We start from the raw sequence: 20,807 nt of genomic DNA on the forward strand, positions 1-20,807 counted from the left end.
TGTTATAGCTATGGCCACAACACTTGCCTGAGGTTCTATTTATCTGACTTCTTCAATCAAAAACTGCTGCTTCAAGTTTTTATGCTACTTGCTCGTCTGTATTCATATTTGAGCTGCAGAATGCCAAGCCTCGTTATGTATGGATTATGGCTCGCCTGGGAGCAGGCCCTTGTTTTAATTACAGACTTTAACCTGGTGAATTTGATTTCATCTGATTTCTCTCTCGGTACGCCTCACAGCCCCAGGAGGAAAAACCTCTCTCTCTCTCTCTCTACACTCATCCTTCACTCTACCTCCAGCGCTTAGAGAACAAAGGCATACATTATGCAAATAGAGCTCAGCTCCAACTCTGTATTACAGAAAAGTATTTCAACAAAGAAGGCTTTCCAGGCCGTTGGTTGAGACTGAAAATCCACAGTCTTAGATTTGAAAGTGAGGCAAATTGGTAATTAGTTTAAGAGGGGTAAGTGCTGTGTGATGTTTGTCAAAGTTGTGCATTTCTCCACAGCCCTTTAAGGATCGCTGTGAGTGGTTCTACGAGCATCTTCTTGCTGGTCAGCCAGACTCCGACATGGTTCATCGTCCGGTCAATGAGAGTGACATCCTACTCATCCACAGAGGTGCACACAGAAACTTCAATGTCTATGTGTGAAGGACATCAGAGGTTAAATTGGTTGTTTTTGAGCCAACCACATTATTAGGGCATACCTGCATAATCTAATGAGATCTGGAACTTGTTTTAGAATTTTGCCTGTGTAATTTTTTGTTAAATTACTTTTAGAGAGGTATTCATTTATTATCTTTATTATACTTTACATTTTTTTGTTTACCTACGCTGCAGCATACAGAGGGATAGTTCTTGTCTTATGTGTGATTTGGGTTAAAGAATTTCCAAAACTGTTGATGTTGATCTTCTATGTTAAAAGTTAAAGTTAAAGTACCCATGATTGTCACACACACACTAGGTGTGGCGGAATTATTCTCTGCATTTGACCCATCACCCTTGATCACCCCTTGGGAGGTGAGGGGAGCAGTGAGCGGCAGCGGTGGCCGCGCCCGGGAATTATTTTTGGTGATTTAACCCCCAATTCCAACCCTTGATGCTGAGTGTCCATAGTCTTTGGTATGACTCAGCCGGTTTGAACTCACAACCTACCGATCTCAGGGCGGACACTCTAACCACTAGGCTACTGAGATTGGGCAGGGTATCATCCACTTTAAGTTATTGCCACAGTGCCAGGCGATCAACCAGTACGTCTATGAAATGATCTCTATTCAGTGTGCGAGAAGAGGCAGGAGTTGTGGCAGGAAAACTGGTGGCTGCTTCACTGTGATCCAGTTTGCAATGCCCTGAGCATCCAACAATTCCATGTTCAAGGCGTCAAGTGTCTAAGCACATGTATGTACAAGTACTACGTGACGGTAACACTAACAAATCAGTAAGAACACTAATAATAATAATGTAAACACCTTGTGAATGTTAGAAACCCTCAGCAGAGATGGCTGGGTAAGTGCCTTAGAATACAGAGGGATTATGTTGAGGGGGTAAACTTTTAATTTTGATTGGAAATATATCCTTGTCACACTAGTCCTGGAACTCTTCTGACAAATGTAGTAGTTTTACTCAGATGGGCAAAATATTACACTTATCATTAAGGTTTAATTTTTGGTACAGCTTTGTGATTATTTTCTCTCATAAAACTGGGCAGGTATCCTGCTGTGTATCGTTCATTTATTTATCAAAAATCTGAAATATCTTTGCATTATGTCAACAGACTCAATATTTCGAAGCAGCTGTGAGATGGTTTCCAAGTCTACCAATGAGAAGCTGAAGCAAGGGATTGCTGTCCGCTTCCATGGCGAAGAGGGAATGGTGCGTATTTTGATGGTGACACACAACCGTTTCTCAGCAAGACAACTTCTTATCCACCTTTTCTCACTTGTCAGATAATCAGTCAGCAGTGATGCCATACTCAGAAAATCGTGTTGTCCTTTGAACTTCACATATTTTACAGGGTCAGGGTGTTGTTCGGGAGTGGTTTGACATCCTGTCCAATGAGATCATCAATCCAGACTATGCTCTCTTCACTCAGTCAGCTGATGGTATACCATTCAGCATGACAACCATGTCTTTTTTTTCTAGAATCAATGTGTTTTACAGCGTGCTTGTGATTTTACAGGTACAACTTTCCAGCCCAACAGTAACTCTTCGGTGAATCCAGACCACCTGAACTACTTCCGGTTTGCAGGCCAAATTTTGGGTCTCGCTCTGTATCACAGGCAGCTGGTCAATATCTATTTCACCCGCTCCTTCTACAAACACATTCTAGGTAAAAGGAATTATAGAATATGATGATGATGATAATAGGTCTTTACTTAAGACTTGAACTTTTAAGTAACGGCACTGTGTATGAGTCGGGTTTGAAGTCTCTGTGGAATATTATGATGACCATTTGCTTTACCATTATTGTAGTGATAGCAATATAAGTGTCTACATACAGTTATCAAAGCTTAACTGACTTTGTTTTTCTGCCTTTTTATTTGGTTGTTCCAGGTATCCCAGTGAACTACCAGGATGTGTCATCTATAGATCCCGAGTATGCCAAGAACTTGCAGTGGATCCTGGACAATGACATCAGTGATTTAGGTCTGGAACTCACTTTCTCTGTGGAGACTGACGTGTTTGGTGCCATGGAGGAAGTGCCTCTCAAACCAGGAGGCATAAGCATCATTGTGACTCAGGACAATAAGGTACTTTTTATTGTGTGTGTGTTTTTTTTATACAGACCTGTCTTCTTTGGCTGCATAGTCAGGCAGTACGAGTAATCTCTATGTCTTATTGTGCCAAAGCCAATAGTTGGCACTGTGCTTAGTCAGGTTGACAGGATAACCATGAACAGTCTGTTTTTTCTGTTTTCTAAAGATGTTATTTTTTGTGTTTGTGTTCGTCTATTCACCAGGCTGAGTATGTCCAACTGGTGACAGAGCTAAGAATGACACGGGCCATCCAGCCTCAGATAAATGCTTTCTTGCAAGGATTCCACACTTTCATCCCGCCCTCACTAATCCAGCTTTTTGATGAATATGAATTGGTAAGCGGACGTCCCTCCCTCTTGTCTCTTTCGCACTCTTCTCCTCATTGACTTTAACAGTTGCTATTCCCCTTGTTCCCCACCGCCAGCTTGTCCCTCTTGCAACTAATATAGGGAATGATTAGCCACGGCTGGCTTGGGGGTTGGGACCAAAAGGATGGGGTCACCTTGAAGCCCCACCTCCCTATTTAGCTCTGGTTGTGGGGGGGTTTCCCACCTGTGTGTTGGCAGATATAATGTTCTCACTTAAACATGGATCAATTGTATTATTCCTCCCTCGGTCACACGGTCGTTTCTCGTCTCGAAAATATTGACAGTCAAATACCTGTTTTATGTTTAATTTATGGCTACTTTCAAAAATAATAAAGCCGTCCCATTTTGCATTTTTGCCCAATTCCAAGTGCAAACCACAACTAATAAACTAATATACTCCATGTGGCGAAGTTGGTAGAGTGGCCGTGCCAGCAATCGGAGGGTTGCTGGTTACTGGGGTTCAATCCCCACCTTCTACCATTCTAGTCACGTCCGTTGTGTCCTTGGGCAAGACACTTCACCCTTGCTCCTGATGGCTGCTGGTTAGCGCCTTGCATGGCAGCTCATGCCATTAGTGTGTGAATGTGTGTGTGAATGGGTGAATGTGGAAATACTGTCAAAGCGCTTTGAGTACCTTGAAGGTAGAAAAGCGCTATACAAGTATAACCCATTTGTCATTTATCATTTATCATTTCATGGGCTCTATTTTGACCAGTGTCCCTGGATTTCTTCACTAAGATGAACAGACACAGACACTGCGGTTTATTTTGTCGGAGCCTCCCACCTGCCAGTCACCCCTAAATTCCACTGAGTGTGTTTGTGTTTGGTTGTGGCTGTGCTGCAATTTTGATGTGTGCTGTGTGGTCCACCAACACTTACCGTCTGCGTGCAGAGCATACAAAGTTGACTGCTGCATAATAAAACGTAAAGGAGAACTGCTCTTTTTTTTGTAATTTTGTTTTTATTTTTTTACAATCCCTATGTGGGACAAAACCACAGAAAAAAAAGAGAAAAAGAAGCATTTTAACTTGTAAATGAATGCCAGCAAAGTGGCATGGAGGTAATGGGTCCGCTATGTTCCGCCTATAAAGCGCTCCAAAAAAACCTCCAAAAACCTCCATCAATGTTTTATATACACGCTGTAAGTATATATGTAATTTAGTAACAGGCACATTAATAATGACATGTATTAATAATGCATTTTGATCATTTTAAGCATGCGGCGGCGCATTAATTTTACAAATGCATTACAATGTTTGATATTTTCTTCAACAACTATTAATCCTAACAATACAGATTACTTTGGGACAAATGAGGATCCACAACCTGAATATAAGGAAGATGAGTTGCAAGTTTTAGAAGATAAGTGATAAGCAGATCCAGCAAGTAGCTCTATTGCTAAGTGCCAAACAAAACATACAAATTACTAACTCAAAAAAACAATCACCTACTGTACAATGCTTGCTTTCACTGGATGTCGACTGATGGGATGTTTATATATTCCCATTTAGATGAAGAATTAACCATTACCCTCACACGGCCACCGCTGCTGCTCTCTGCTACCCTCACTTCCCATGGGGTGAACATGGGGATGGGTCAAATGCAGAGAGTAATTTCGCCACACCCAGTGTGTGTGTGACACACTTGGTACTTTAACTTTTTTAACGAAGGGTTAAAATAAAGGTGCTGCTAACTAGCGTTTTTTTTCTTGTCTTTTTATGCGTTCTCCGGGTCTAAGTAGAGTGTCAAATTTGTCCAACTTCTCGGTTTATAGCCACAACCTTCAACTATAAAGGTGAGATGCTTGAGTTATTATCTAGCACAGACTTTTACCTACTCCGAGGAGATGCAGCAGCTCACTGGCTCAGTATGTCAATAGCTGCATAAGCTAGTTAGTGCTCTGTGATCACGGCGCCGCTAAAAGTTTTCCAGCGTTAGCGCTTATTATAACAATATTGCTAATACTTGGTTAATATTCAGATCAAGACATGTAAATGGAGTATTGTTGGCGGTTTTTGGATGAGGGCTTTATGGGGGCAATAGATGACTCCCAATAGCTTCATTGTTAGTCACCTCATACTTGCCATATATTACAAATTAGAATGCATAAAAAAGAAGGACATATGTGTTCTTGTCTAACATAAGAATTGTGAATGATAGGCAAAATTCCCCCAAAAAGGACCAATAGCATCCGGATGACCAAAAGTTCTCCATGTATTTTTTGCTGATTCTGACTGTCATTGTCTATACTATCAATTCGTTTTTGAGTAATCGTAAGATAATTAACTGTACTCGAAACGCCCTCTTTCCATTGTCAGACTCAATATGCCGCCCCCTCTTGGTGTGGCGTCATCCATATAACTGGACCTAATTTCCTCGCATAGACAGTGTGGATAAAGGCATGTTAAACTATTATTTTGATGACTTAATTGCATGTTTTTGTTGCCCTGGTCTGTGATTACTTCAAAACTGATATATTTAACTTTATTAACAAGAAAGATATCTAAAATAATCGCCATTTCCGGACTTCCCTACTCTTCAATCTCCTCTTCCATAGGCACCATAGCCTGTGTTTCCTCTTGCTCTTTCAGCGTGTACTCGAGCATTTTGAGTAAAACATCAATAGAAGAGGACACAAAACAGAATACTAGTGGCTTAACTTTTTTTCTCTCAATTTTTTTAAGCTTGCATAGGCACAAAAACCTGCTGTCCGCCCTTTTCCATGGCAAAGTTGAGATGTATTGACTGAAACGTGCGTGGCCTCACGGTGATCGTTAAGATTTTGCATATATTGGATTTCAACAATATTTTAAAAATCAAGGCGAGGACACAAAATTCACTTTTTTTTTGCCAATGCATTTAATGCTTCATATTCATAATAATAACGCATATTGATTTATTTTGGCAACCAATTTGCCACCTATTGCAATCACAGCCAGTCGGGCGGACAGCAGCAGCCGGCGGTGGAACACTCGCACCGGAGATGGTGGAGGACTGGGTCACAAACAGCTACGACAGCAAGTTCTTTCCTGTGATGTAATATTAACTTGACTAATCAAACATGAGAAAGTATATCATATCATTTGTGATATGCTGGCATGTTTAAATTTAAGAGATTGCAAATCTAATAGTACATTTTTTTTTTACATGAAACTGTAATCTGGCTGTGAGCAGGCTATATTGTTGGAACACATTTTGTTACACAAATTATATATATCTTGGAGGTAATTGGAGGCACCCACTTCTTTTAAAGTTGTATGTCTTATTGAAGCAGCTATTTTCAAATGGGGTGCAGCACCCCTTTATCTCCGGTCCCCTGTCTCGCCTCTTTTGGCCATGCACATCCATTTTCCTCTTTACTTTCTTCCTGATGTTCGATCATTTGTTTTTTTTTATTTCATCCTGTGTGCGGTTTTCGAAGCACACAGCATTCTCACAATCTCAACCCTCTTTTGATCGCTCGAAACACGAGAAAGAAGCACCTCCTACTGAGTCATACCGTGTAGAGCTCAGGGACATTGTTATTTTTAATATGATTTGTGTGTTTCACGCCATGCAGACATCTGCCGAATGTAACAAAGAAATGTGCTTGGAGCAGTATGTGCGCACACTTGAATACGTCTGTATTTTTTCTTGGGTACGCTGTTTTCTAGATTTTTAGTAGTAGTAGCAACTCTTAATAAACGAGGCCACAGCTCTGCACTTCTTTCTCGATTTTTTTTTAAGATTAAAGATTAAAGTACCAATGATTGTCACACACACACTAGATGTGGTGAAATTTGTCCTCTGCATTTGACCCATCCCCTTGGGGAGCAGTGGGCAGCAGCGGCGCCGCGCCCGGGAATCATTTTGGTGATTTAACCCCCAACTCCAACCCTTGATGCTGAGTGCCAAGCAGGGAGGTAATGGGTCCCATTTTTATAGTCTTCCACAGGTTCTGACTCAGTCTTTCTCTCCGTAATGGTGCTTCTAATTTTCATAATCACATCTTGCTCGAGTCTTAACATTTTTTTCCATCCAAACTGCGGCCAAAACCCCTTTTCTTCTGTGTCAGAATCATTTAAATGATTGCTGCAAATCACACTCCTCTCGCTTGGTCTGTCCCATTTTGCGTGAGTCAAGATAGGTCCATACTTTGTTCATATTTCCATCATTTGGAAATGTATGCTGGCTGACACCTTTAGTTGTTTTGCTGCAAACTGCAAAAATGCATGTGGCAAGCATATTTGATCATCTCTTCAAATTCTGCATGAAAATATCATGATTTGGGATGCAAACACATACTGTGCAGTATGAAATTGACTCCAGTCTTCTGTAGGTGATGTCAGCAGGCTAATGCAGACCCGCTCACATTTTGGAGCTGGTGTTTCAAAATGTATGTAAACAAGTCTAAAAGCGCTACTGTGTTTATTTTGAGGATAATTGTACTTGTAGACATCATTTTAAAATCTAGAACTATGAATTAAGTGCCCTTGTTGTCAGCATCAAAAACCATGTTCACGGACCATTATATTTGTATACGATTGTATTGTTTCAGAAAATGTTTTAATTTTGAAATGTATAACTTTGTGGCATTCAATTTTAAATTACAATGCTGATAGTCCCCAGTAATGACAGACCTTTAAAAATAGAGCATTCCTTTTACAGTACAATACTCCTCGTTTATATAATACGTTTACAATGAAAATGTATTGTATTTATACAGTACATTAAACATCGTTTTTGTCTCTTCTCGATCTCGTGTTGTACACTCATTAGCTGTTTATCACCTATGTTAGCAGCGCAATGACAAAAAGGTGTAGCTGCATTGTTTTGATACAGTATTTGTGTGAATAGTGGCGTATAATCACAAAGCTGTATACACATCTGATGGCAATGCTACATAAATGTACCCTAATGGGCGACATTTTACCAGCATCAATACGTTCTGGCGAAATAAGACTTTTTTCCTTCACTCTGTTTGTGCTTGTGTGTGCAGGAGCTCCTACTGTCAGGGATGCCAGAGATCGATGTGCAGGATTGGTGCAGGAACACTGAATACACAAGTGGCTACGAACCTCAGGAGCCAGTCATTCAGGTTGGCTCATTATTTACTACTGTGACTTGGACGGCCAATCTACTGACATGCACAAAGAAAGCATAGTTTATTTTAATTACACAGGTTTGACTATTGGACTTTGAAAATTAGATACGGAATTTAGTAATTACAGTGGAACATTCTAAACTATTTGTCATTGAAAACAATGTAAAATTAGAAAATTCAGTAAAAACCCGCCATCATGTAACTGTTCAAGCAATATTATAAGTGGCACCTTAAATTTCTTACCTGTCGGACAGGTAGACAAATTAGTTAATCGCTGTCAAATAGCACAACATAAAACTAGAATACAATAAAAGTACTTACCATTTGGTGAACTGGACACTGTAAAAACTGTATGTACTCGGCCTTAAAGGGAAACTGCACTTTTTTTTTAAATTTTGCCTATCATTCACATTCCTTATAAAAGACATGACGGCAGATGGATTTTATTTTAATGCATTCTAAATATTAAATAAAAGTCAGCATACAGCGGAGCCAATGAGAGCTCCACTATTCCGCCCAAAAAATCAGATAAATAACCATTCAAAGAGCGACAACAAACTCAATTTAAATTTCGTGACTTGAAGATTACCGAGTTTTAGTGATATTGCTGTTACCAGCGCTAACGCACACGACCTATTTAACAGCGACGACGGAATCACTTCCGCTAGTCCCTATGTTTACATCATCGAGTGGTCTGCTGCTTCCTTGCTCCCTGTAAATTTATTTTAGATAAAAAATCATGCCTCTCACCTGAAAAGTAGATGTCTGAAGATATAATCTGACAAGTTTGGACACTTTGACAGCCATTTAGGACCTGGAACTGGCAAGAATGACACAAAAAGCACTTCTCCCCATCTCTCCCGGCCATACCCAATTCCCCCTCCCCACCACGTTTCTTTGTGAGGATTATGATATATTTTTCATCTAAATGGGAATATATGAACATCCTAGCTGCCGGCATCCTGATGACAGTGGACCTTGTACAGGAAGTGATGTTTTATTATGTTTGTGGGCTCTCATGAAGTCTGCAGTGAGTAACAATCAGTGATGAAGGCAAAAAAAAAAGCAAACGTGATGCGTTTTTTAAAAATGTATGCACCGCGTGTGCTTAAAATGATCAAAACACATAAATATAAAATGTTATTATAAATGTGCCCATTACTACATTACATATATTCTTACATCATGTATATACAATCCTAATGGAGGTGTTTGGATGTTTTAGGAGCTCTTTAGGCAGAATTGAACGGCCATGGGTTCCATTGTAAGCAGACTTTGTTTGAAAAAAATCAATCCATCATCATGTCTTTCATAATGATTGTGAAAGATACGCAAAAAAAATGCAGTTCCCCTTTGACTATGATGATGCATGATGAACTGTTATGCAAGTTGTGGGTTATTATTACTATCTGAAACAGTAGGAAGAAGCAGATCTTATTTAATCCTACACCTTTTTAATTTCATAGCAATTTCTAACACATTTGTTTTTTCACTTCCTGTGCTCAATTTGTATCACAAGTTAAATAATTAATAAAGTTCTCATGAATAAATAGTTGTCTATAAGTTGTGAGTCTCTTAATGAATTAAATAAGACTATCTATATTTTCCATAAGGTTCAAGATGTTTATCAGGATTCTTCTTCTTTCCACTTCGTAAACTCTTTGAGTGGGGATCAATAACAATTTATCGTTATTATTCTATACGTGTTACATTTCAGAAGGCTGTTAATGAAGGTGCCTCTGTTTTGTTTTAGAGCATGTGGCTCCAAAATGCCCGCATGCGGAATGTCACTGTGTTTGACATTGGTAGTAGTGAAATTGAACAGTTTCTCTTTCTTACATGTTTATTTTTTGTCTTTTGTAACTCAGCTTGTATGAAGGTAATGCAATGTTTTTATTTGAGTTTGGCTGTTTGAGCATAATTTTGCACTTGTCAAAGTATAAGGACATTTATAAGAAATATTTAATTAAATATTATTTGACATATCTTATTGTGGAAAAGCTTGGACACATTTACCTTTAGTGTACCTCTGACATTTATCCATATACTGTGTTACAGTGGTTTTGGGAAGTTGTGCGGAGCCTAACCCAGGAAGAACGAGTTCTAATGCTTCAGTTTGTCACGGGAAGGTTTGTCTATAACATCTAACCAACTCGATAAAACAATATTTAAATCTGTTTCACTAACCTCATAACACATGTTTTCCTTTATTATCAGTTCCAGAGTTCCTCATGGTGGCTTTGCCTATCTGATGGGTGGCAGCGGTTTACAGAAGTTCACAATTGCTGCAGTGCCATACACCTCCAACCTTCTTCCTACCTCCAGTACTTGGTAAGCAGCTCCACTGGTGTGTCTTTGTTTCAGCCATGTATTTGTGATAGCTTTTGCAATCATGCTGTAACTGAAAGCTGTTGTGTTGTAATATATGATATTGTCTTGTGGCGTTTGCATTTGTGAATAGCTATCCATTTTTGTTTTGATGACATCACAGATAGGAAAAATAGACTAAACATTTAATGTTCTTATTTTTAAAAGTGTTAAACTATATATAAAGTCTACCGTTCTTAAATCCAATGTTTTCCTTTTATAGTATCAATCATTCCCTTTTAAAATTATCTCGATCAATACCTATCTTCCGAAAGGCAAACTCGCTGAGCACAGATCAATATACTTGAGATTTAGGAATATAAATTGATCTGTCAATGCATCGATCAATCATTACACCCCTAATAATAATACATTTATTTCATAACTAAACTGTCTATACAATTAATGTCCAAATGGAAATTCAGCTTCAACAATTTAGTCATATTTTGCACTTAAAGGCGAACTGGACTTTTTTGGGAAATTTGCCTATCATTCACAATCATTATGAAAGGATGGATTTAAAAAAAATGCATTCTAACTCGTCACTAAACATAAATAAAAGTCCTGTTACAGCAAAGCCAATGGGAGGTCCTCTATTCCACCCATAAAACCCAATTAAAAAACATCCAAAAAATGGTCAACGATACATGCATATTTACATTTTAGTGACCTGAATATTAACTAAGTATTAGTGACATTGTAAGTATATGCGCTAACCAACGTTCCCTCTAAAGTGCGCGCCTGTGCAATTGCGCACTGCTCAAGCGTCCTCTGCGCATGGCAAATCTATGCTGCGCACAAAATCAAATAAATAAATAAGCGCATAACAATTTTCGTCACACGGACACAACAGAGAAAACAGTTTTTGTCATCATTGTTCAAATATTGTAACGTCTGTCGAGACGCTTTGAGGACATGAATTCCATCGATCACTTTACTGAGCAAAACTCTTTATTGTCGGCCATAAACACAGCACCAAAACATTAGTAAAAAAAATTATATCTAGCAAAAGTGGTCATTTTCTGCAGTACAAACCAGACCAAAAACAACTTTGTTATATCAGCAGCAGCCGCTCGCTCTTTCTCACTTGCGCCAAAACATGCACATATGGCACTTAGCCAGTGATGCGTTTACAGCCACACAAAAAGTCGGACAACTCCAACACCACAAATAAAGTGTCATTCCAGGTCGTTACACTATGATTTACCAATCAAATGTGTGCTTATTCTAGTGTCATTTATTAGGAATCTTAATTCATAAATATTAATCATGAAATGCTGTTAGTATATTAAATAAATACTAATAAAAATATATTTTTTACAAACAGGAAGTTGCAGGAATGTACACATGATCCCCTGCTTACATCTCATTGTGCAACATGTGAATGTTTTAATTGGAACTAAATGCAATGTCTGAAAGGGGTACAAATAATTTCCAAAGCAGGACCTCCACCCAGACAAACAATACAAGTACACAGTTCATGAAAAACAATACTTTTTGTCATTGTCATTGTAAGTGGGCCTAAACACTTATATTAGAAATGGAAATGACTGCTGTCATTTGATTATAATAATAAGAGAATGTTGTCTGTCTATCTGTGTTGGCCCTGCGATGAGGTGGGGACTTGTCCAGGGTGTACCCCGCCTTCCGCCCGAATGCAGCTGAGATAGGCTCCAGCGACCCCAAAAGGGACAAGTGGTAGAAAATGGATGGATGGATGGAGATTGAACTTATTATTTAGTCAGGTTTGGGACAGGTGTGCTGCTGGTGTAGCCTTGGTGTGCACGTCTGATGTTGCTCACATGGGCTCCACTGAATGCTCAGGGAGTTTTTGCGTTTGCTCACACATGAAAAATTAGAGGGAACATTGGCGCTAACGTAGACAAACTGTAGACAAACTATTTATAGCGGCTCTGTTATCACTAGCTTGTGTGCCAATGTTGACATCATCGACTGAAGAGCTGGGTTGTAGAAGGACGTGGACGTATTCCGACAAGTTGGTACACTTTGACAGCCAATTTAGACCCGGGAATGGCGAGGACGACACGAAAAGACACTTGGTGCCACCCCACTTTTCTACGCAAAGATTAGCAATCAATCAATCGTAATTTATTTGTATAGCACATTTCATACATATAAAATGTAGCACAATGTGCTTCGCATTTAAAAACATTAAAAAAATAAACAGTACCTTCCGTCCTCATTGCAGAATCACAAGTGGAAACTGGATGGATGGATGCCATGAGTGGTGGAAAAGTGTATTACAACGGCGTTCCGATGCGGCCCAAATGGTCCACAGCTTAGAAACATATTTTCTTTGGCATTCCTCTCAGCTCTTGGCCCAACAATGGGTCCCAATAGTTACCAAAACACTGCAATAAGCCATGCTGACCACTAAGGTAGAGCTCTCTGAATGTTTAACAGAGGTGGGCAGATCAAATAGGGATCGACAGTAACCGTAACGATACAAGTTTAGTGCCAGTATATGGTCAATACTACAGTGATTAGATCTATATTTGTTATAATCACAAAATCTTTTATTGCCTTTTTGAGTTTGAGTTTGAGTTTGAGTTTATTTCGAACATGCAAGCATACAACATGATACATCACAATTTCCAGTTTCTCTTTTCAACATGTTCGAAAAGGAGTAGGAAGAAGCAGAGCTTATTTAATCCTACCCCTTTTCTTTACATAACAGTTGCTGAAACTTTTTTTATTCACTTCCTGTTCTCAATTTTTTCACAATAAACTCCATATGTAATCACAATAAAAATAAATAAATAAATAATAGTAAGAATTTAATAATAATAATTGGTGAAGAAAGTCATATTTCATATGATGAGATAAGTAAGATTACTTTAAGAATGGATGAATGAATGGATGAAATAAATTGAAAATGTTTGTCATGGTTCTTCTTCTTTGTACTTTGTAAACACTTTAAGTTTGAAGAGTTTCTTGAAGTGGATCATATTAGTACATTGTTTGATTGCTTTGCTTAATCCATTCCATAATTTAATTCCACATACTGATATACTGAAGGTCTTAAGTGTTGTACGTGCGTACAAATGTTTTAAATTACATTTTTCTCTAAGATTATATTTCTCCTCTTTTGTTGAGAAGAATTGTTGTATATTCTTGGGTAGCAGGTTATAGTTTGCTTTGTGCATAATTTTAGCTGTTTGCAAATTCACTATGTCTATGTTTTTATTGTTTACAAACTCCGAAAATAGGTCCTTAGACACAGGAGGGCTATAAGGGCAAAAATCAAAAGATTTAAATCCGACAGTAGCAAACAACATAAATATCTCATTGATATTGTTGCACCACCATCTTATGTTTTTGTGTGATATTTATTGTGATCAAAAATTGTATCATTCAACAAACTTGACATTTTTAAGTATCGGTATGGTCAGTACTGCCCCTGTAACTACAATTGATGCACAAACCCAACTGGACCAATACCCAAAGTAAACCTTAGGAGGCTGCAGTGTACCTGTACATTGCAATATAGATTTTACACCATATCGCCTGTCCCTGTTCACATTGAATCATGAAGTCAAATATTCCATTCTCTGTGAGCCCAAAGTACCGTCTATTGATCCCTTCCTTACAGACAAAGCATCCCCATTTTGTTTCAGCACGTTTGTTATATTCTGCTTTAATTACATCTCAATACAATTGGTAAATCATCCAATTCCAGCTTATTAAATAATGTATATTAGCAGACAAACAGCTTTACATATTCAGCTTCAGACAGAACAGAAGGGGAAGACAGAATACTTACATTCAAAGGCAAAAAGACACATTCAATTACTATCCTTCTTTGCAATAGTATGGCTAAACTGTAGGGGGCAGTATGTTTCTTCAGTGATTCTCACCTATAGCAGGTTTCATTGTAACTACAGAACGCTGATGGTTGGAATCAGGGACAGGCCTCTTTGTAGTGGAATGTGCGAAAGTTACCTTATTTTATGGCTGAAGGTTTTTACTGCGTACACTACGAGTCTTTCACCAGCTTCATATAAAAGCTCTCTGACCTTCCAGCTTTACCATTCTGTACACGTTTTGAGATATTTGTCTTCCCCTTGCAGTATCAACATGCTGAAACTCCCGGAATATCCCAGCCAGGAGACCCTGAGAGATCGCCTCCTGGTAGCGTTGCATTGTGGGAGCTACGGGTATACCATGGCATAACCGTCCTATCCTGTTGTGCTGCTGGAAAGGTGTGCAGACTCCCCTCACACCACACACTCCACTGCTGTATTCAGTTGCTGCTCTTCATGGACAAAAAATGGAATGTGGGTGTGTGTGTGTGTATATATTTGTATATATGCACAGTGGGGGAAATAATTATTTGATCACTTGTCGATTTTGTAAATTTACTACTTTACAAAGAAATGAACATTTCATAACTTATGGTATGTTAATTTTAAAACAGACAAAATATAGACAAAGACAATAAAAGAAAACCATCAGGTAAATGTTATACATTAATTTGTATTTAATTGATTGAAGTACATATTTAATCCCCCACCCCCAGCATGAAGTATGACCGCTTCAGGCTGGTTATGTGTACATGAAACACAAATTGTCCCATTAGTAAGAAGCTCGGTATGAGAGAGAGATACTGTTTGCACGATATTTTTAAAAAAATGGAAGAAATGCAAGATAACTGTAAATTTTTTGGCTGATCGACCCAGAATTACACAGGAGGAGCTTGGCAATGTTATTTAGGACTTTGCTTTAAAGGTTTGAGATCCTGCAGTGCACGCAATGTCCACCTTCCCTAGAACAGACATGTACACAAACAGAAGTTTGCCAATGAACACTTAAGTGATTGGATTGGGAGAATGTCACATGGTCAGATGAGACTAAAATTGAGCTATTTGGCATCAATGTGACTCGCTGTGTTGGAATACCGAAGAAAACATTGAACCTCATTGTCAAAGATGGAGATGACAACATTATACTTTGGGGCTATTTTTCAGAATGAACATTAACAGGGTGTAGATGAGTTATGACGATGACCCAAAACTTATGGCTAGGGCAACAAAGGAGTTTATCAAGAAGCAACACACATCGATCCTGTCTTTGGACTTTAAGCCAATAAAAAAACTAGAGTTGCCGATTAAGAGCCTCAAAACCTTAAGGATTTTGAGAGTAGCTGTAAAGGGAAGCGGGACAAAATCAGTTTTGAGTCACGTAAAACTTGTTGATCAACTACATCAAACATCTGACTTCTTTGTTTAACATTGCTTTTCTCCACCAAGTACACCTATTGTTTATGACTCAAACTGTTACACTCCCTCTGACTATCCAGTCAACAGTTTTAAGCCAAGGGAATTTTGACTTGTTTGATTCTAAAACATTGACAGATATCATGATAATGAAAGACTATTACTTATATATGCCATAAATGCACACGCTGCCTTCTATTTATGGTTGTCACATAGAAGCTTATGCAAAGTATGTTTTCCGAAACATCGAATGTCTCATGTTATCGCTGTGCCGCTGCAATTATTATACACTGTAATTTATGGTAGCCTGAAATTATATTTGCTTTTCTGCATAAAAGATCCTCTTTCAGACTCAAAATGTTTATGTAATATAGAAACTGTCCCACATCATTTTTATCTCCAAACATACTGTATGTTTGAATAATGTTTGTGACTGTAAAATGTAGTTTTGCTGGAGTTACTTTACTGCTGGCATATTAAATCGGAGAAAATAAACAAGACAGCAAATAGTACCAAGTCATTGAATTATTGCACTGTAGATACGCTAAAGCAGGGGTGTCAAACATACAGCCCGAGGGCCAGATCAGGCCCGCGAACAGGTTTTAACCGCCCCGCGGGATGAGTTTGGTAAGTATAAAAATTAACCTAAAATTTTTGAATGAAATAAACTGCTGTTCTAAATGTGTCCACTGGATTTCGCAAAAGCAATTCTTTGTATCTTTGTAAATGATTGTACATATGTACAAAGTAAACCACATGATGTTAGTACATCAGTCGAGTAAAATGATCAAACTACATAAATAACATCCTGTAATTTGATTTTGATATTATTTTTTTATTTTGATAGATTGAAAATGAACACCAATGAGTTGACTGATGAACATTATCACATAATGTATTCAGAAAATATAAATAACGACAAATAAATTATTAACCGCAACATTATGATTTGTACATTTTCAGAATGTGCTTATTCTATTTTTAAACAAAGAAAACAATATGACGTTGTCTTTATTTTTATGTTACCGCACCGTGATTTTACCATGTGGCCCCCGATCTAAAATGAGTTTGACACCCCTGCTCCAGAGCCTCAATTTAGAATGAATATTAAACTCCCAAAGATGCAACACAAATATTTGTGTGATTTCCTTTAAATCAATATAATATTTTGATTTGGCCAAAGATTATAAAGCAATATCCATGAGCAAATAGGTTCCAAATCATAGAAAAAGTTCAAGTATAATATAAAAAAATTTAAATAAACTAAAACGCCATGAAATAACCAACAAAAACAGTATGGAACTAAGCTAGAACCAAAAAGGGCGGAATGACGAGGCAATGCCAGTAGATGCAGAAAGAGTTCATCTTAACTACACAGTAAAATCTTTGCAGCAGCAAACGGTAAATTATTACAATGGAAAAAAAACAAAAAACAGCACACTAATTGCCAATCAGCTCCAGGTGTGCTGCTTTCCACCCCTTACCAGAGGGAGATAACAGGGCACACAGCGTGTGGGAGTCAAATACTAAAAAAAACAAAAACGGTAACGTAATCTAAATAGCTCAACACACCTGATGTTAAAAAAAAGTACCCACTTCATGTTTGTACTTTCTGAAAACAATTTACATTAGGTGTTGGATGTTTGGACTGAAATATGTATATATTCCATACTTACACGTCACAGATCCTCATATATGGCTAACATGCAGTATTATCAGCTCCCTGCATCCATCTGACTAACATAGGTGTTACCACACCATTACACATTAGAATAACCATTATCAGTGGGGGGGGGGGGGGGGAGGGAAACAGCCTCACTCATAATAAACACCAGGGGACAAATCTACTGATGTCTTTGTATGCTGGAACAGGAACAATTGCTTCCACTGATTTTTGTTTTTGTATGACCACACTGTCTAAATGTTTACATATTTTCCTGTATATATTTGAACATCAGTTTAGCATGGAAAATTCTGACATGTTTGTTTTTGTGTGTGTACTTGCTTTATGTAAACCTAGGTATTTGCAGTCGTTCCTCAACTTATGAGCCTTATTGGTTTTGTGACTGAGCTCTTATCAATGTCTCCCATTTAAATACATGTAATGGGTGCTTGCCCTCCTCCCCTAAACAGCGCTGTTTTAACACATGACATGTCTTTTCTAAGGAAAAACAAACGTTTCTATAAGAAATATTGTATGAAAAACAATACAATAGAATGTACTACGAACAACTACAGTGGTTTTATGAAGTTAAGTAAGACTAATGAACATTTACTTTGGAGAGTGGACTTATACGGTATCGCCACACCATCAACAGCTTCTCCATACTTTCATGGATACATGTCCGCTGTTTAAATATTATTTCAACATTCTTGGCTGGCGTTAGACTCATTCTGCTTCAGTATGCTGCAGTCTAGCAACAATTCGCTAAAACTGGTTTACTATGTTGACTACATGCTCAGTCATGTTTTTGAGGATTTATTTCTTTATTGAAAGAATATCATCCACTTTTTATGTCGATCCCTAGCTATACGCTAATGCTAGAGAGTAAGACAGGATGTTTTGGGGCGGATCTGACATTTTGCTACACCAATTAATGCAGCTTAAAGAATGACAATTAGCTAAGAGACAGCTCTTATCTCAAAACTCTCTTAAGTTAAGGTACCACTGTGTATACCTTTCCAGTAAAGCTGGTTGTACTTTTTTGTATGTTCGTTCTTAAGTTCAGTGTGCCATAAAGCAAAAGCTGGAATATATTCTATCAGTATTGTCAGGATTGCCTTATCATTTGTCAGCTTTTTGACAAATTAACAAAGTACTTTGTATGCATTTCTGTAAAAGTTGTCAATATCACATGTGTATTTTATAATAAAGTCTATTTTATTCTTTAAGATTTTAGTCAATGAAAACACTGAATCAGGAGTTTCCAAGCATCTAATGTGCAGCTTATCTGGTGTGCGAGTGCACGTGATGAGTACGCAAAAAGCTGTGTGTTTGCTTTGAACGACATATGTGGACACAGCGTGAGCGCTGTGTCGGGTCACCCGTTTGGAGCAGCAGGTCTACTGCTGTTAAATGGCCCCTAACAGGCATTCCAAAAGGAACAGCTGCTCCAGCTCTGTCATAACACTGCATCACACACGCTAAAACCTCCTGCTATTGCACACATTGTTATCCAGTTGTTTTAACACAGCAATCAATACAAAGTTCATAATAAAACCATTAAAAGGAACGAATAGCCCAGTCAGAGAATGATTGTGATGGGATCGCTCCTCGCAGGTTTTTAAGAACCGACACAATTCATAATAGAAGTAATCCAAAGGTTAAAAGCCACTATACGCTTGTTGCCACATGTGTGCGTGCGTGCATAGGCCTATACCAGGGGTCACCAACCTTTTTGAAACCAAGAGCTACTTCTTGGGTACTGATTAATGCGAAGGGCTACCAGTTTGATACACACTTAAATAAATTGCCAGAAATAGCCAATTTGCTCAATTTACCTTTAACTCTATGTTATTATTAATAATTAATGATATTTACACTTCATTGAACGGTTTAAAAGAGGAGAAAACACCAAAAAAATTACAATTAAATTTTGAAACATAGTTTGTCTTCAATTTCGACTCTTTAAAATTACAAATTCAACCGAAAAAAAGAAGAGAAAAACTAGCTAATTCGAATCTTTTTTAAAAAAATAAAAAAATAATTTATGGAACATCATTAGTAATTTTTCCTGATTAAGATTAATTTTAGAATTTTGATGACATGTTTTAAATAGGTTAAAATCCGATCTGCACTTTGTTAGAATATATAACAAATTGGACCAAGCTATATTTCTAACAAAGACAAATCATTATTTCTTCTATATTTTCCAGAACAAACATTTGAAAAGAAATTCAAAAGACTTTGAAATAAGATTTAAATTTGATTCTACAGATTTTCTAGATTTGCCAGAATAATTTTTTTGAATTTTAATCATAATAAGTTTGAAGAAATATTTCACAAATATTCTTCGTCGAAAAAACAGAAGCTAAAATGAAGAATTAAATTAAAATGTATTTATTATTCTTTACAATAAAAAAAAATTTTTACTTGAACATTGATTTAAATTGTCAAGAAAGAAGAGGGAGGAATTTAAAAGGTAAAAAGGTATATGTGTTTAAAAATCCTAAAATCATTTTTAAGGTTGTATTTTTTCTCTAAAATTGTCTTTCTGAAAGTTATAAGAAGCAAAGTAAAAAAAATCATGAATTTATTTAAACAAGTGAAGACCAAGTCTTTAAAATATGTTCTTGGATTTTCAAATTCTATTTGAGTTTTGTCTCTCTTAGAATTAAAAATGTCGGGCAAAGCGAGACCAGCTTGGTAGTAAATAAATAAAATGTAAAAAATAGAGGCAGCTCACTGGTAAGTGCTGCTATTTGAGCTATTTTTAGAATAGGCCAGCGGGCTACTCATCTGGTCCTTACGGGCTACCTGGTGCCCGCGGGCACCGCGTTGGTGACCCCTGGCCTATACTGTCTTAAGTCACTCTTGAAGCTGTTTTTCCGGACCATAGGGTGCATCGGATTATAAGGCGCACCAGATTATAGGGCGCATTAAAGGAGTCATATTATTATTTATTTTTTCTAAATGTAAAACACTTCCTTGTGGTCTACATAACATGTAATGGTGATTCTTTGGTCAAAATGTTGCATAGATTATGTTTTACAGATCATCTTCAAGCCGCTTCTGCATGCGCCGTTTTGTGGGCGGTCTTCTCCCCGTCATCTTTGTTGTAGCGGTGTAGCGTGCAAGGACGGGAGTGGAAGAAGTGTCAAAAGATGGAGCTAACTGTTTTAATGACATTCAGACTTTACTTCAATCAATAACGGAGCAGCATCTCTTCATCCGGAAACAACACCGGAAATCTGTCCCGTGAAAAACCGTCCGACCGGAACTTTAATAACTAAAGTTCCTTGGGTGAATAATGTAAACTCACTACACCGGTATGT

General features: G+C 37.8%; 1 protein-coding gene across 2 annotated transcripts in view; it reads left to right on the plus strand.

Annotated features, from left to right (window-relative positions):
• hace1 (HECT domain and ankyrin repeat containing E3 ubiquitin protein ligase 1) overlaps positions 1-18,704 on the plus strand; it is a 41,821-nt gene extending 23,117 nt beyond the window's left edge. For both annotated transcript variants that reach the window (XM_062063749.1, XM_062063750.1), the window contains 10 exons: positions 509-620; positions 1,776-1,873; positions 2,016-2,103; positions 2,181-2,330; positions 2,555-2,751; positions 2,961-3,092; positions 8,104-8,202; positions 10,267-10,337; positions 10,426-10,539; positions 14,667-18,704. In XM_062063749.1, coding sequence (XP_061919733.1) covers positions 509-620; positions 1,776-1,873; positions 2,016-2,103; positions 2,181-2,330; positions 2,555-2,751; positions 2,961-3,092; positions 8,104-8,202; positions 10,267-10,337; positions 10,426-10,539; positions 14,667-14,769 — 1,164 coding nt within the window. In that variant the 3' untranslated portion in view covers positions 14,770-18,704. The remainder of the gene's footprint in view (positions 1-508; positions 621-1,775; positions 1,874-2,015; positions 2,104-2,180; positions 2,331-2,554; positions 2,752-2,960; positions 3,093-8,103; positions 8,203-10,266; positions 10,338-10,425; positions 10,540-14,666) is intronic.
• Positions 18,705-20,807: the final 2,103 nt, after the last annotated feature.

This window comes from Entelurus aequoreus, linkage group LG11 (genome assembly GCF_033978785.1).
Source record: "Entelurus aequoreus isolate RoL-2023_Sb linkage group LG11, RoL_Eaeq_v1.1, whole genome shotgun sequence".
Lineage (NCBI taxonomy): Eukaryota > Metazoa > Chordata > Actinopteri > Syngnathiformes > Syngnathidae > Entelurus > Entelurus aequoreus.